The following is a 16,658-nucleotide window of genomic DNA, read 5'->3' on the forward strand; positions in this document are numbered from 1 at the left end:
ACCTTAACATATCGGGTACAATAAAGAATTTGACATGGCTTCCGCGGATATACACCTGGTCTAGATGCGATACACGACCATCTCGCGCCGTAACGGTGATATCCTTGAGCTGTACGTTCATATTGTCCTCGGCTATCGCAAGACTGTCAGCGAGAAATTCGAGCAGTATTGGGTGAATATCTATAATATAAGGAGGATATAGGCCGAGTCGCGTTAAAAAAAAAGGTCTGCGCGCACCTTCAAGAAGTTTCCCTCTGTAGACATGGCCGGATGTGATCTCGAGGGTGACAACGTGACCCTGCAATTAGACGATTGTTAGCCATTTGAACCCCCACTGGCAAGTAAGCGCAGATATAAAAGACAGGGCTGATCGCAAAAAAGCCCTTATCGCGCCCTCTTGGAGGGAAAACCGACCTGTGCTTCATTAAGAAGCTTGATAGGAATGCCGATGGTACTGGTCAATTTGCCCATGGTGGTTGATGTTACGAAGGCGTGAGTAAAAAAGGAAGAGAAAAGTAAATCCCGCGGAGTATAAAATTCAATCGAGCAATGGCAGTAACGTCAAGCGGGATCGTATATCCGGGCCAAAGAGCGCGCGCGTCAAAGGTGGTTTTTTCCTCGGTCACCCAGTCTTCCTGGCTGGTCTTTTTGGTGATTTTGATATCGAAAGGAAAAAAGAGAAAGTTTGCTTGGTTTGAGCTCCACGCACGGGCCACAATGGGAAGTTATGACTTCACAAGCTCTCATTATTACGGAGAAAGCAGCCATAACAACCACCAGCTGGAGGGCGACAATTACGGCAGCAAGATCCAATACCCATTTGATACCGTCTCTTTCAATTCACGTCGACAAGACATTACAAGAACTAGATTGCAAGTTAGAACTACAGCGGAAGAACAATGCCACTGTTCAACACCAACTTCGCCGGTTTCAGCCTGACAGTGTCAACACTCATGCGCAATCCGTCGCTTCTGATACCGCATCTCACCATTCCGACCTTTTTGCAGCTACCGGAGGATCTATCCTATCATTTAATTGACTCCGTTGCCCCAGAGGCAGCCGGGGCCAGGCCGCCGACCATTCGGGCCCTGGTGATTGACAAAGATAACACTTTAACACCACCTCATAAGACCACTTTCCCGACAGAATACTATGAGAAACTGAAACAATTACGGACCAGCGAGTCCTCGCCTTTCAATATGCATACTAACCCGGACGGTATCCTGATCGTTTCCAACACCGCTGGCTCTAATCCTCGGAGTAAGCGGTATGAGGAGGATGCGCGGAAGTTAGAAGAGTATTTGAGAAAGTTGAATATCAAGGTGTTTAGGTCTCCTGCTGGGGCGTCGGCGGTGAAGAAGCCGTTATCGTATGCGGCGGTTTTGGAGTACCTGAAGGGGAATGGGGTGGTGGATAGGGCGGATGAGATTGCTGTGGTTGGTGACCGGGTGGGAACGGACGTCCTTATGGCTTCATTGATGGGGTCATGGAGCGTTTGGACGAGAGATGGGGTGACGCAGGATATGAAGGGGAGAGAGGGGAAGAACTACCGTGGTACCCTGGCGGGCGTGGAGAGGTATCTGGTGAGAAAGCTGCAGCGGAGCGGAGTCGTAGCTACTCTGCCGAAGTCATGGCAACATCTTTAGGGGTGTGTGGTGATTTAATTCTGAATAATTGAATAGAAGAGGTAGCAGGGCCTTGATGGTCTGGGGCCTGGCGTTTTACGGGGGGTTTTTTGTTTTGTGGGGATTATTGGACCGTTAAGACAGATGGTAATGGGATGGATAATGTAATAATAAGAAGCTATAATATCACATTGAAAACACTTCTGAGAGAGTCCGAGAAATACAAGGAAAAGCGGTGTAGGTGTTCCTAGCTAAGTATATCCATGGCATCTTGAGCACACGCATAGATACAAAGCAAGGGCTAAGTGAAGTCGGGATCGGTCATGAGACGGGTACGTAACAAGCTCCAAAGATGGTAACGATAGGCGCAAGGGGAGTAAACGAGATAGCTTTTTTCTTTGTTTTTGTTCATTCTGGCTTCCTCCCAGTACCAATTGGCAAACGGTTCCTTGCCCGTGCTCATGGTAATTAGAAAGCAAAAGTTAAGAAGGTAAGGGTAGTTGGGTGAAATAAATAAGAGACAACATCGATTGGGCATCATTAATTCCCATAGAAAGAAAAATGCAAAGAAGGGAAAGGAAGAAAGGGGAGAAGGGCAAGGTGAAAAAAGGAAGCGGAGAATGTTGCCGTGGAAGGAGGTTATATATAACGGGTTGTAGGCGGAAAGGCGCAGGGGGGCTCATAAAAGTCAATAAGGAGTAAAACACACAAGAAAGGAAGTAGAAAAGAAAAGGAAGAAAAAAAAAAGTAAAAAGGGGTTTAAGAAGGGAATTCGAAAAAAGATTGCACTGCAAATAGGTGACTGCACCGCAACGTAAGGAATAAATAAGCTGAGATAAAACGGGGTCATCTACAGGCCCGGCCGTAGTCTCAAGAAGTGAATATAAGTCGAGAAAAAATATGGCAGATAATGCCAAATATAGAACAAGTAAATGGCTGAACTGAGTTGGATAGGAATATAAAATGAACAAAACCAACTCAACCAAGAAGTAGGTAAGTGAATACCCAAAGAGGGTAGGGGAATCAAGACTGCCTGGAGAGGAGGGATCGGTTTAAACCAAACGGTTTTACCCATTGCATAAAAACCTATGCGCACATCCTGCTCTAGGCCTGTACACCGAGTAGAGCGCTCCTTGGCTTCTCTCAAGATTCAGCAGCAAGGGTGCTTGGATCGACCGTACCGCTGTCAAATCCCATACCCATCATACCGTGACCATGTCCTCTCATACCCTGGAAAGTCATTGCAAATGACTCCTCCATTTCCATGCCTGGAGAGGCAATGGAGCTGCTACATCCGAGATTCTGCTTAGCATATAGATCGCTGAGGATGATTCCGTCATCGACACCAGTGGTTGTGACGGTTGAGGCGAACATGTTGGTTGGAGAGGAGCGTTGGGTAGCTGTTAAGGGAGGTGAGTGGCCGTTAGAAGAAGCTGCTTGTGCTTGATGCTGGTGGGCCATGCTGTGGGGGTCAGAGTCGATGTCGATGTCAACTGCTGGTGAAGGGGAGAGGAAAGGTAAGCTGAACGGTGTTCCCAGGGATTGAGGCTGGTCTGGTGCGCTGCTAAAGAGCGGGGTTGATACAAAGTCCGTTACGGGAGTAGACGTGGCAGCCGCAGAGGTTGCAGAGGCAGGATACATGCTGAATGATGGCGGTGGCTGGGTTGCAGATGTATCTATGTGGAGATCAGGTTCACTCATGTTCAGGGGGAGTTGAAATTGTGAGTGTGCAAGGGGAACAGGAGCGAAGATGTCCGGATGCTGATGCTCCTGGTGCTGTGGAGTGCTTGGCTGGAAAGGATTGGCGGACTGGAAGTGGAAAGCCGGCATGGCATGCAGGGCAGCGAAGTCGACAGGCCCAGGAACGGATCTGCTGCGCTGGCGTTTGTGACCTCTGTTGGGGTGTAGGCCTACAGACAAATGGTTGTCCACAGAGAGCCGGTTCTGGGCTCGCGAGAGGTGGTTAGGCTGCGAGGCAGGGCGATGGAGATGCACAAACTGTGGAGAGCCATCAATAAAGGGGGTGTTTGGCGTGAAGGGGTACGCTGGAACATGGCGGTTCTGGAAGGTTTCGAGTGAGACAAGCTTGGCTAGCTGGACACTCAAGACCTTGGGATGGCCTCCAAGATGATGGATCAGCGACTTGGTGGCCTGCTGTTCCTCCGTGAAATCGCCGCACTGGTAGAATCCGCCCGAGTTGGAAGAATCCATATAGAAGTTTGGCGGACGGTTTAGTTCGATGACTAAGCCGCCTGATCGGGGAATGGCGCCGTCCATTGGCGGAACAGGGTCACCGGGCTCGAGGATGATATTCTTAATGCTTGAAAAGGGGTACTCGATCTTGTAACCAGCGGAGTCGTTGTTTATGTAGTAAGTCATGCATGCCTGGTCTGGGGAGTAGAAGATGACCAGGTCCATTGTGTTTTGGCCAACACGCCGCCAGGTGCCAATGCGAAGAGAGCGGCATGCAAAATGCTGGATCACTGCAATTTTGTTAGTTGAAAGGTGGTTAAAAAAAAAAAAAAAAGACGCCGAGTAAATTTACGTACCAACTTTGGACGAGGTGGCGGATTGCATCATGGGCTCGTTCGAAGGATAGGCCCCCGCACGGCCTAGCATGTTTCGCGCATTCGAACCGGCAGGATCTAGCTGGAGTGCAAGGTATCTTCGCATCGACTCCGGGACGGCATCACAGTCTTCTCCGGTCTCGATACCGCGTTTAGCAATCATTTTGATCTTAGCGCGCCTATAGACAAGCAACGATAAAAAATTTTAGTATACTTTGGTGCCTGAAGACACTGAGCCAATAGAAGCGATATTAAGTTTAGCGTACCTGTTCTGGAACCAGATCTGCACCGAACGCTCGGTCATGTTGATATCTTCCGCGATCTGCTCTCTGACGGCGGCGGTGGGAGTGGGATTCTTCTTGAATTCCATCTCGAGGGTGACGAGTTGGTCCTGGGTGGCGCGCTGGCGCTTGTGGTTCTTTTGCTGCTGAGTCAAGGTGCTCTTGCGAGGAGGACGGCGGGAGGCGGGGCGAGCAGCAGGACTATCACTTGAAGTGGCGTTCGCACTGGCCATAGAGGCTGAAGTAGCGGCCGTGCTTGTGGATGTGGCGGCTGTAGCGGACGATGTGGTGGTTGTGGTAGAAGACGCCTGGGAGGTGGCTGTTGGAGGAGGCGTGGCTAACGACATGGTATCTGTGGGAGTAGAGACGCCAGCAGGCGTAGCAAGGGGAGCATCGGACATGATTGATATGCTACTGGGAGTAGTAGTAGTAGCAGCAGCAGTAGCAGTAGCAGTGGAAGATGTTTCCATGCCGTCAAATCATGCGTCACTCGGCGGATAGGGATGAAAAGGAAAAAGAACCGGAGTCAGATAAAAAAAGGCCGGGTATGAGAAGTAGAAGCAAGCAAGGACGTCTTTCGTCTCTTATGCGAAGGATCGTCGCGAGCCAGTCGACAGGCAGTTGGTGATGGTTGAAGCGATGATCGTGAAAGTCGTAGAAAAACCCGAAACGTCAAGTTCGAGGTAAATAAATAAAGGGAAAAAAAAAAAAATAATGAGCGAAAAGCAGCACCAAGAGTACCGGCTGGCGCGCGCAGTAGAGTGTAGACCTCTTCTCTAGGTGAAGTATCCAGACATCGACGAGAGGTGTAAGGAGCGTGGTGTATGTAAAAGGAGCGGGTGTATATTTCTGTGCTTGTGGTGGTTGTGGATTGGCTGGAGGAAGGGCGTTATGGCGGATGGACTTTTTTGGTGTCTCAGACGGCTTCGAGTCGAGACGACAGGGCGAGCAGGACGACGGCGGCAAGGGAAAGGCAGAGAATGAATGTAGCTCAAGCTGGTTGATCTGGTCGAAGAAGAGTCAAGAAGGAAAGAAAGAAGCGAAAGAAGTGGTGAAGAGAAAAGAGAGCGAGCAAAAGTGCTGGACCAAGGCAGCAGCAGGCTGAAAAGGAGCGGTGGTTGAGCCGTGGGCGACCGTCGAGCCTCTGGGGACCGGACGGGCAGGCAGGCAGAAGAAGAAAACGAAAGACAAGCCGTGTAAAGGAGCGGACGGCGTGAAGAAGAACAACAACAACAACAAGAAGAAGAAGAACAACGAGAAGAAGAAGAAGAAGACGAAGAAGAAGAGAAGCGTCGAAGTCGAAGTCGAGGTCGAGAGTCGCAGGAGGCGTTTTTGGTGAGCGTCGGCGGAAAAAGGCAGCAGAAGCGAAAAAAAGGTTGGAGCGTTTCAGCCGGCGCGACAAAAAGATACCTCGGCTCGCATAGCAGTTTGTAGGGCGGGCGAGGTAGCGCTAAGTAGACATCACGTGAGAAGATGAGTAAGCAGGGGAGGCAGGAAGGGAGAAAAGGAAGAAGAGAAGGACGAGGAGGACGATGTAGACGACGATGTAGACGACGACGAGGACAAGAGAGCAAGACGGCAGAGAGAAGACAACAGCGAAGACAGTGAAGACAGCGAAGACAACAGACGGGGATGTGGTCGAGAGGGCCACCGCAGGACTCGGCTCGAGGATGGGGTGGCTGCCTCTGGAACCCCCCCTAGACAGAGGGCACAGCAGAGAGCAGAGAGCAGACCCGGTCACCCCGTCAGGCCAGCAGAGGACGGGCGCCGGGACACCAAACAGACGAGAAACAAGAGGACCAGAGGCAAGAGGCAGCCAGACGAGCGACTCGACCAGAGTTGGCCTGCTCGGGAAATGCCAGGCATGGGGAGGGGTCTGTTTCAGACTCTGCTCCTGACCCGTCGCCCTTGTCCTCTTCCTCCAGCGGCGCCAGGATGTCCCCAGTGACACTGCATAAAGGCGTATCCCAGGCACCATCGCCAGTGTTGTCTCCAGCCAGTCATCGTCGGCCAGGCACCAGGCACCAGGCACCAGGCACCAGGTATCCCCCCCCCCCCCTCTCCGTCCCCCACCATGCCAGAGCCAACAGACACTCAAAGGACAAGAGCAGCCGCAGCCCCGTCGCTGTGTGTTGCGTCGAGTTCAGGTCGGGGACGTTTGACCTGCTGGTTTAGACGCTTGGTACGGGGGCGCTTCGTCTACGGAACCACACCACCCAGTGCTTGGTTGATACCTGATACCTGATACCTGATACCGGATAGCTACTTGATACCACCGAAGGGGGTTTTAACCTACTCCTTCTTCCTCCACAACTACTGCTTATACTTTTTAGGGCACAAAGAAAAAAAATAAAAAATAAAAAATGCGCGGGCGGAAAGCCTCGAAAGCTAAGCTGTAGGCGAGGTCATCGTGATCTCATCCGATCTCATCTCGTCTCCAGCTCGACTCCTCTCTATCTAACATGCTTACCTAGTAGTTACCCCGATCAGCCAGCTAGCCAAGGTCTCGTACCTGGGCTAGTGCAAGGGGGAGCAGCCTTCTGGTGCTAGCGCCAGAGATCCGCCGCTGCTTAACCGGACGTACATATAAGACATCTAATTTAATTATAGCTTCGAGCTCGCTCTTATGGAGGTCATCCGGAGTCAGGTTCTGGATTTCCGGCCCTGCAGCGCGGGTGTCGGCTTGTTTCTGCACGAACGCACCTGATCAGTCAGTCCATCGACATCCCTGTGCAGGCCGAGTTCGCCTCAACTCTCACCTGCACAAGAGTACGAAGTACTTGACAGCAAGTACCTACCTACTTACGTGGCGGAGAGGCCGCTGGCATGGATCGAGGAAGAACATTTATTCCTTCATGAAGGAATACATATGTGGGCTCATGCTAGTGTCTATAACTCAAGTCTATGTATGTGCTGGAAGCAAGGTATTATACACCAAATACTACTCCGTATGGAGCCATCAAAAAGAACATCGCACACATCAGAAGGACAACAGGAACATGGACAAGTAGAAGAATGGCGAAAAAAAAAAAAAAGAGTACAAGGACAGGCGAACGGAAGCACAGCTGAAGGGTCATGGATGGATACTATCCAGCCCCTGCTATATCTAACCAGGTATCAACCAAGGTAGCACTGACAAACCTTAAAATGCAGCGCCCAACGCCGAAACATTCCCTAAAAGACGCCGCCCCCCCCAGTACCCTACCCAAGAAACAAGATTGACATTGTAAACATCGCGTGTCGAATTGTTTTGAATGAAAGGGAAACAACCCAAAGAAAAGAAAAGAAGAGAAAAATCCTGCGTGGTCACTTGATGTCCTGCCTGGACGCGGCATATCGAGCCAAAAGCCCGTTTTGAGAAGAGCTCCTGCGTGTTCAAAAGGATCGTCAAGCCTTGGCCCATGACACCCTTCTTCTGCTCCCTCATGGCAAATGATGCCGCTATGGCTGTTGATGCTCCTCCTTGGTCCTCCGTTCAATGAGATCCTGGAGCTGTAGCTCATGCTCGTGATCCTCTTCGCTGGCACCGTCGTCATCGTTGCCCCCATACTTTCCGGGCCTTTCCCATCCCTGCGCCAGCTCCGAAGCAGCCGCCTCTTCAAAACGCCTCTTAACATCTCCATCTTTCTCATACCCCTGGAACAGATCCACGTCCGTAGGCCACAGCGTCTTGCGCACTGTGACCATGGTAATCTCGAACAAGATTACGATGGCCACAATCACAATCAATGTTGTCCACCAGAGAGCATTTTTCCCAGTGAAGTGGATAAGGTTATCCCGCACATTATAGATGGCGTGGTACTTGTACTGTTTTGACAAGATGATGTTCCAGAGCCACCAGATGCCTATCGATCCCACCAGTGGGATCAACGTTAACACTGTGTGGTTGTGGATTTCAAGAAATTGCAGCTTGACATTGATGATGATCACACAGGCCGAATAAGTAAGCAGGCCCATGGCGTAGATGCCGTTGTCTACCGTGAAGATAGCATCGCCAAATAGTCGAATCATCACAAAGTACACCATCATTGACTCGCATGCCGCCACCGTCGCCCAGCCGAGATAGACAGGGATGTTGAAGCCTTCGTTGCGCTGGCCCTTGGTGTACAGCTCCGGCACTGCTAACAGCGTGCTCGCGGCAAGATCCTTTTCAAACACGCCCAGGAATATCACCGCCAACGAAGTAAACAGCGTATTGAACATGCTCAGACTCCAGGGTTCATACAAACTGGTACCAGTGAACCCATTAGAACGCTGGAACATTGTCTGAGTTAGGTAGAACAGCGTCTCCTTCCAGAAGGTGCCTAGGGTATACTTGCACACCCGCACGTAGTTCCATCGTCCATGGACGAGCAGCAGCTTCAGCAGGAACCGGAACTGCGCAATAGAGTAATCAGATATTCTGGCTGCCTGCAGTCCCTCCTTGCCTGTTATGCCGATTCCAACATGTGCTTCCTGGATCATTGCAATGTCGTTCGCTCCATCACCGATCGCAAGGGTGATGGCACCGTTGACCCGCTTGCGAATCGACCGGACAAGGAATGCTTTTTGCTTGGGGCTCGCCCGGCAGCATATCACCGAGTCTGCACGGATCGCCAGCTCGAAGAAGAGTTCCCGGAGTCCATCATCCCCTTCAATCACCGATAGCGTTTGGCCATCCACCACAATGACAGAATGCACCACCCCGCCGGCGCGGAGACTTGAGATTGTAGATTCCATCGTCTGCTTCACAGTCCCTGTCTCATAGTCAAGGATGAAGACTGCCGAGTAATCCTTGACCAGTCGGCACGAGTGACCGATATTAATTGCCGTTTCGCGCTTATCTCCCGTCAACATCCAAAGTTTGATATTTGCCCGTCGCAATTTATCAATTGCCTCCGGAACGCCCTTCTGAAGCTTGTCTTCGATCGCTGTGGCACCGATTAACTCTAGCTGTGTCTCAAGCTGTGCACCCGCCTCGTCTATTTTCTCTTGCCGATTAACAAGGCTGACCGTTGCTTCCTTGTACACCTGTTTCCACTCCTTATACTCCGATTCCCCAATAAATCGGTAGGCATACAGCAGGGTACGCAACCCTTCCGTCGCGAAATCGCTTATATGCTGGAAACAGCGTTCAAATACTAGTGCTTCATTAGTCACCAGGGATTCATCGACCAGGTCTTCCTCCACCATTCCATCATCGGTTTGGAACGAAACCCGGGGACTTCCTCCATTGCCAAGTTGGACAGACGGGCGCGGGTTGTAGTTTTGCATCTCATGCTCGTCATCCTTGATATCTAAGCCACCGTCCGTCTCGCGGTCACGTAGCCATACATCGATACTCTGGCGGATAGACGGGCCCGGTTTGCCAGAAACGCTTGATCGCCGGCCTACAAAGCTGGGTCGACGGATGCTAAGGCTCTTTTTGCCGCCACGAGACATATGCTCACTGTTCCGGCGGATGATTTCCATGCTTTCCATTGCCTTGCGTTCATTGGAGCGATGCTCGATTTGATGTATCTTTTCAATGGCCAGGGAAGACTGCTTCAGGAGTTTTGTGATAGTCGAATCTGCACCCTTAGTAAAGACACAAATCCTGCCATCTGGTAGGCGCACAACGACTGACATGCGCTTCCGTGAGCTGGTGAATTCAATGATATCCAGTACTTCGTATGTCTCTTCGATCGTGTCATTACTCTTGTTATTGCCTTCCGACCGCCGAATTGTGATGCTGTTTGGTTGTCTGTCACAGACTAGATATCCCAATTCCTTTGCAGCAGTGACGAGGGCAACCTCATCCGGCGATGCAGCTTGGAATGTATACTCGCCATCTTGTCCGCACTCCGGTAGACAAGTGTGGCACAGGGCCATAGCGATGATGAAAAATCTCACCCTCACTGCAAATAGCGTGTGAGGCTTTTGCTTGACGTATTGCAGCATTTCTGTAGTCTTACCGCCACTGTAAAAACGGGACTTTTTGCCGGGTTTCCATGTCCCAGATTCACGGGCAGTCGCCTGAGATACCCCAGACCGTCTAGATACTGCCGATGGTCGACCTTGGCTTGAATCACCAAATGACTTGGCACGAGTAGGTTTCTTGCCCTTGCTTTGCCTGCGGAGGAGTATTTGCTTTGTAGTCTCGTTAGCAGCTTCTTGGACCAGATCAGGGTCATGAAGCCAGGCAGTTCCGGCAACGCTCATGCTACGGAATCGCATCGAATTGTCGGTAAGGGTGCCGGTCTTGTCCGAAAATACATAACTGCACCAGTTAGCACCTCTATACTACAAGAAGCGAGGTAAAATAAGAAAAGATAGACATACCTGATCTGCCCAAGTTCCTCATTGATAGCCGAAGTCCTGGCCTCCATTGGAGTGTTTGATGTCTTGTCATACATGTCGACATCATTTAGTAGGAACATCTGGGCGACTTTGACGATTTCCAAAGTCACATACAGCGAGATTGGAATCATTGTGTTCAGCATGATCAAAAAAGAGGAAAATATCGGGCCGAAAGAAACATTTGCTTGCTCAAGATACCAAGACATGCGTTCCGTGCTGCGTGACCAGTATTTATATGCAATTGTGCATGCACCAGCAAGAGAAAGAACCAGAATGACAATAAGTACCACGACTCGGTTGACAACGCCCTGAATTGCTGGGGCCTTGATGCGAGGGTTCTTGGTAGCATTCATACGAATTTTGCACTCTTCTCCAGTATATATTACCATTCCGATTGCTTCATGGGTATTTCGGAGGATGCTGCCGCGGTAAACTACCTCGTTGTTCGTCAAGGGTGCGGTTTCGCCTCCGACGGTGACATTACCCTCAAATTTGTAGAGGTCCATGTTTGGATCCTCCAGAACAAAGTGTGTTGATCTGTCATTGATGATATCATCAGTTGAGTTGAACGTTTTGGCAACTAGAGGACATGGCTTTTTGCTCTTGAGATTTGTCTCGCCATCCAATGCCATGGTTTCGATATACGCTATCCCGTTGGGATCATCGGCGTGTAGCAGGACAATATCCGCTGGCACGGCCTGGTCGCGTTCAAGTTTTATGATATCACCAACTTTTATGTCGACCCATTTGACATTCGTCCACGGTTGCGGGTGATCTGTGGCCTTTGAGCTCATATCGCCAGCTGTCATTGGTAATGATTCATACGATCCATCTTGCACCTCCTGAGACGGACGCAGTACAGATGTAATTCGATTATTCTCCTCCTTGTCAAGCCTGTATCGACGGATGTCATCGTATCCTTCTTTGCTAATGGAGATCCCCACAAAGATAAGTAACGGCGCTAAAGTGGTGAAAGTACCGGTGGTACTCAACCCGGGTATCATTTGCAGAATGGAAACACATAGAAAATAAAAGTTTGCGAGTTTTGAGAACTGCGCGATTAACTGACGAGGGAGAAAACTCCACAGGCTGTATCTGCTCGAGCGAATTGTATTTGATACATAATGCTTGCCGGTTCGCTCATCGATCCGGGGTTTACTGTTATAGGCATCAAGGTCAACATATCGACCGTCAGCACTCGGAGGGATGTCCTTGATACGCAGGACGTGTGTTTTGAATAGGGAGAGTAGAAGTGCGAGCCAGCTGTTTATCGTATGGGTAATGGAAAACGTCTGTCGTGGCTTTGCTGTCAGGAAGGAGGTCGTAGATTTCAGAAAGTCTGAATGTTGTGGTAGAAAGGAATAGTCTTCCTTTTCCGTAGCGACCTTCTGAGATGTAACAGTGTCAATGGTCTTTTTGTCGGTCTGTCCACTAGTAGAAGCTTCATTTCGTTCTAGGTCTGGCTCTTCCGGCTGTTGTTGCGTTACGAGATTCCGGTTGAAGAGGGCTCGACGAAGGGAGTAGCCTCGGTTGCGTCCAGTAGGAAGCACCCCTAGTGAAGCCGAAACGGGCGTCGTCGCTGGAGAGGTCTCATCAGAGTCTGACTCTCTCGAAATCGATCCCGTTTGTTCGGCGACGCGGTCGATATCAGACGAAAACCGTACTCGATTCAGGGATTGTCTTCGCTGGTCAACATCATGTATATTTTGAGGGCTCTCCTGCTCCTGCTGCTGCTGTCCACTAGTAGGCTGCAGAGCTATACTTTCATATGCCACTGTATTCTGATTTCCCCGCCCGCTTGACTCTTGCCCTTCGCCCATATTCGACTATCGTAGCGGAGACCGTCCTGTATGACGTATAAAGGGACGTGGAAGCTGTTCTCGACCCAAGGCTGCTGCTCCACCCCCTATCCCCAGGCTTATGTATATATGGGCGCTCCGTCTTCAGCAAGACCTGTATGAGTTAAAGAGGATGAATGGCCACGCCCCTCGTTGCGTATGTCTTATGAAGAACGGGCAGATTTTTACGGAATCCGACGCCCGATTTCTATATCGACAACCCTGGAACTCGCTATTCGGGGAAAACGATCGAAGAAGTCCAGAAGTAGAAGCGAGCCAGCGCTTCCCAGACAGGTCAGACAGGCCAGACAGGTCAAGAAAAGAAGAAGAAGAGACAGATTGTCACCCCCGACGAAGGGTGTCAAGGGCGTGAGTGAGAAATAAAATAAAAATAAAAATAAAATTTTTAAAAAAGAGCACCGGACTGTCGAATCACTTGGTAAAACGCTATGTGGTGGGCTCGTCCTATGATATGGTAGGACGCCGCTCCATTTGGCGGGAGGCGTTTTCTATTTCTAACTACCGCAAGCAGTCGCGAATCGAGAGTCAGCGCAGCGGAGGGCTACCGCGGCCGCCTGCATGCCTCCAAGTAGCGCTGCTGCAAGCTGCAACGGTCTGAACCCTCCAGTCGTCGATCGCAGCCGGTGCTCCTCGTCGTCGTCAGCGTCACCGTCGCTCGTCTTCTTGCGCTCTGCGTCGTGTGAAACAAGACAGTGGACGGCGGGAGGATGAGAAGGGAAGAAAAAAGCAAACCGACTGACGTAACTGGCAGGATGCGCCGCCCGCGGCCTCGGCTGGGCGTCCACAGAGGCTGCACATGACATACACGTGACTGCGGGCCCCCAGGGGGGTGAAAGCGGGGGCTTCCGCTAGCACAGCCAATGGCGGGACAGGAACGGCTCTCGGCGCATAAGTAGCGCGTGAAGCGCGGAGTTTAGCGCCAGATGCGGGCCGTCTCTTTGTTCTAATTCTACGGTGGGTGAGAGAGGGGGGGTCTCCTCCCTGGGACAGCAAAAGGATAAAAGAGCATTCTGTTTTGCATTTCTGGTCTTCTAGTAGCAGATTTCCCTTTTTCCGCCCTTGGCGCGCAGACCGAACGATTTCTTTCCGCGCTCGTGAAAGTAGATAAGAAAAATGGTTCCAGGTGCAAAGTACATGAAAAGGGCCACAGGCCGTATTAAGAAATACAATAGGCGACTAAAAAAGACCTTCATCTGAAGAGAAGTTGACACACGGTCCGGGTTTGTCTAGTAACGGCCACCGGGTGGAGGTGCGCCGTATCCGCCCTGTGGAGGGTAGCCCGGCCCGCCCTGGGGAGGGCCTGGCGGAGGACGACCGTAGCCGCCTTGCTGTGGTGGTTGCCCATAACCGCCTGGTGGTGGTGGCTGGTTGTAGCCGCCGCCGGGATATCCACCCTGCGGTGGAGGCTGCTGGCCATATCCGCCGTACTGTCCCTGCGGTGGTGCGTTGTATTGGCCCGGCGGTGGTGCTCCTCCAGGGGCCCGCTGGGTTTTCTCATCCTTGGTGTCGTAGGATGAGTCAATGGCACCAAGCAACATCTTCGCAAGCTATTTTTAAGGATAAAAGTTAGCATTCTTTTGAAAGCACTCGCATGACGCAGTTGGGTATAACCTACCCAGAGCTCAGGGGTCAAGTCAACTGGTGGGTTGGCGCGAGACATCTCGTCCTGTTCAACCTCAAAGTCTTAAAGAAATTATTAGTATAGGCCTTCGAAAAGGGAGATTATTACCGATAGGGAATCAAGGACATACTGGAAGTACAGTCGACAAGTTCACCAATACCAGGCTCTTCGTCGAGCTTAGACAAGAACTCTCTGGCTTTCAGGTCATTGCCGACTTGAGCAAACTGGAAGGAGACAGCCCCACGACCATATCTTGGGTTAGACTGGAGCTCCTGGGTTGCACTGCGGATGGCATCGAACACAGCTCCCTGGGCTTCACCAGCAGGCTGACCGTCTGTGATCGTGATGACCAAGACTGGCTTTTTGAGCTGACCAGCTCTGGCAGGAGCCATGACGAGGGGCTCTAGAACCTTGTTCTTCAAGCTGGTTCCCATGGGGGTAAGACCCTTGAACTGCATGCGCTGCATAAGGGCCTCGACTTGTCCTTCGTTATGGATGTTGTTGCCCTGTTCATTGGAGTTCATGAAGCGAACCTGGATACCATCGTCGTCGAACAAAGAGGCGGCGTATGTGACGCGAGAAAGAATAAGCTTGAGGTCCTTTATACGTTCACCGTTCTCCTCAAACTGCATAGAGCCGCTGTCGTCGATGTAGAGGATAACATCGAAGAGCGCAAGCTTGACAACATCTTGGCCAACCTCGCGGGGAACTCGCCAGGTGGCACAGAGCTGATCCACCTGGCCGCTGATTTTGCTCACTATCTGGTCGAGAATAGGAGAGTTTGGCGGGTACATTCCTTGGAGATTCTTCTCGTTGATACAGCTCTGAAGGACTTGCTTGTAGGCTGCCTGCTGCTGTGGAGTTGGGGGAGCATTGAACTGCTGGCCTCCTTGTGGCCCTGGAGGATAACCAGGTGCACCGCCTTGGGGAGGGTAACCGGGGCCTCCCTGAGGGTACCCGGGCTGACTTTGACGGAACTGGCCGGGTGGTCCTTGTCCCTACAAAAAGAAGAACTATGGTTAAGGTAATGAACACATTGAAATAAACCAGAAGATAAGGAAGAGAGCAAGGGAAGCGAGGACTCTAGAAAACGAGACTGAACAAAGGAAAAACACTTTAGAAGAGAAAAGAAACGAACGTATTGAGCCTGGTTGGGAGGGTATTGCTGCCCGTAGGCTGGTTGCTGCGGCGGTGCTCCATAGGGTTGGTGTTGTTGTTGTTGTCCATAAGGCTGCTGCTGTTGTCCATATGGTGGCTGTTGCTGTCCATATCCGGGCTGCTGGCCATAAGGCTGCGGCTGGCCATAGACAGGCTGCTGGCCATAGGCATTATGTTGTTGATGGGGCTGGGGAGATTGCTGCTGATTCCTATAGTAAGGATTTGGAGTTCCGCTCTGCGGCGGAGGCGAGGCACTCCAAGGAGGAGCTTGAGGCTGAGGACTGGCCTGAGAGCATCTTCGCGTTAGGCACGGTTATGGGAGTTCGGATTGATTGCTATGGTCATGAGCCAGGCCAGCAAAGGCCTTTTCTTTTGCAGTTGGCTCGCGATCAAAAGCATAGTTATAGAGATTTGTTACTTGGTCCGAGAAACAAGCCATAGTTATGACGTCACAAGCAAACAGCGGAACAGGAACCAAAAGAAGCAAAAAACGACAACGACAACAGAAAACAGGTGCAGATAGCGGGTGAAATAACGGCGGACAGAGGTTGTTCAATGCAATGTTGCCTGAAGAAAGCAGGAAGAGGAGGAGGAGGAGCTGTGTGTCAAACGGGGTCGCTTACTTGGGGTGGCGGAGGGCCGCCGGGGCCGCCAGGGCCGGGGTAGGCCTGGTACTGTTGCTGTCCGGGCTAGTAAACAGAAGAGAAGTCAGCCGGCGGTTTTCTCGTCAAGCACCGGGGAGAGAGAAAGAGGCCCAGAATTCGCTTCTGTATTCTCATCCTTCCTCCGGATATAACTAAAGAAGATGGTGCATGGACATACGTATGCTGGGCCGCCGCCGCCGCCTGGAGGAGGGGGGCCGCCGGGATAGGAGGAGGGTGCGCCCTGGTTGGCAGCAGCCATTTTCGAGGCGAGCTACAAGGCAAGAGAGGCAAGCAGGCCGTCGGGTCAGTAAAGAATCGCAAGAGACCGGGTCAATATGGATGAAATAATGGGCTGTTGTGATGCTGCTGAACGCTGGAGCCTTGGAGGGGTCGCATAGTTATATATGGCGGGGCATTCAAGTGGCGCAAACACACAGCTCTCGGGGGCTGGAAGGGGACTTACACCCATGACTGAAGCCGACGATAAAGAGAAAAGTGAACGAGCTGCGAGTGCCAAAGACGACGAGATGGCCGGAGACTCGATGGGCGGGTTGTTGTTGTTCTGGTGGTGGTGGTGACTGTTGG

The 16,658-nt window shown here is 51.4% G+C and overlaps 6 protein-coding genes across 6 annotated transcripts; 2 read left to right on the top strand and 4 right to left on the bottom strand.

Annotated features, from left to right (window-relative positions):
- Positions 1-899: 899 nt before the first annotated feature.
- Positions 900-1,646, top strand: ARB_04329 (uncharacterized protein; the record flags this gene model as incomplete). The annotated part of the gene is made up of 1 exon (XM_003017402.1): positions 900-1,646. The coding sequence occupies one exon, from the start codon at positions 900-902 to the stop codon at positions 1,644-1,646; it is 747 nt and encodes a 248-aa protein (XP_003017448.1).
- Positions 1,647-2,768: 1,122 nt separating this feature from the next.
- On the bottom strand, positions 2,769-4,943 carry ARB_04330 (uncharacterized protein; the record flags this gene model as incomplete). The annotated part of the gene is made up of 3 exons (XM_003017403.1): positions 2,769-4,108; positions 4,175-4,371; positions 4,459-4,943. 3 exons carry the CDS (start codon positions 4,941-4,943, stop codon positions 2,769-2,771), a joined length of 2,022 nt encoding a protein of 673 aa, XP_003017449.1.
- Positions 4,944-5,371: 428 nt separating this feature from the next.
- ARB_04331 (uncharacterized protein) lies at positions 5,372-6,421 on the top strand (the record flags this gene model as incomplete). Its single annotated transcript, XM_003017404.1, has 3 exons — positions 5,372-5,550; positions 5,641-5,808; positions 5,959-6,421. The coding sequence occupies 3 exons, from the start codon at positions 5,372-5,374 to the stop codon at positions 6,419-6,421; spliced, it is 810 nt and encodes a 269-aa protein (XP_003017450.1).
- A 1,493-nt stretch (positions 6,422-7,914) lies between these two features.
- ARB_04332 (uncharacterized protein) lies at positions 7,915-12,611 on the bottom strand (the record flags this gene model as incomplete). Its single annotated transcript, XM_003017405.1, has 2 exons — positions 7,915-10,729; positions 10,774-12,611. The coding sequence occupies 2 exons, from the start codon at positions 12,609-12,611 to the stop codon at positions 7,915-7,917; spliced, it is 4,653 nt and encodes a 1,550-aa protein (XP_003017451.1).
- A 1,265-nt stretch (positions 12,612-13,876) lies between these two features.
- Positions 13,877-15,600, bottom strand: ARB_04333 (uncharacterized protein; the record flags this gene model as incomplete). The annotated part of the gene is made up of 4 exons (XM_003017406.1): positions 13,877-14,197; positions 14,266-14,333; positions 14,402-15,237; positions 15,410-15,600. The coding sequence occupies 4 exons, from the start codon at positions 15,598-15,600 to the stop codon at positions 13,877-13,879; spliced, it is 1,416 nt and encodes a 471-aa protein (XP_003017452.1).
- Positions 15,601-15,742: 142 nt separating this feature from the next.
- Positions 15,743-16,332, bottom strand: ARB_04334 (uncharacterized protein; the record flags this gene model as incomplete). The annotated part of the gene is made up of 3 exons (XM_003017407.1): positions 15,743-16,027; positions 16,053-16,118; positions 16,252-16,332. 3 exons carry the CDS (start codon positions 16,330-16,332, stop codon positions 15,743-15,745), a joined length of 432 nt encoding a protein of 143 aa, XP_003017453.1.
- Between the last annotated feature and the right edge of the window lie 326 nt (positions 16,333-16,658).

The sequence above is a fragment of the Trichophyton benhamiae genome (assembly GCF_000151125.1).
Source record: "Trichophyton benhamiae CBS 112371 chromosome Unknown contig01293.0, whole genome shotgun sequence".
Lineage (NCBI taxonomy): Eukaryota > Fungi > Ascomycota > Eurotiomycetes > Onygenales > Arthrodermataceae > Trichophyton > Trichophyton benhamiae.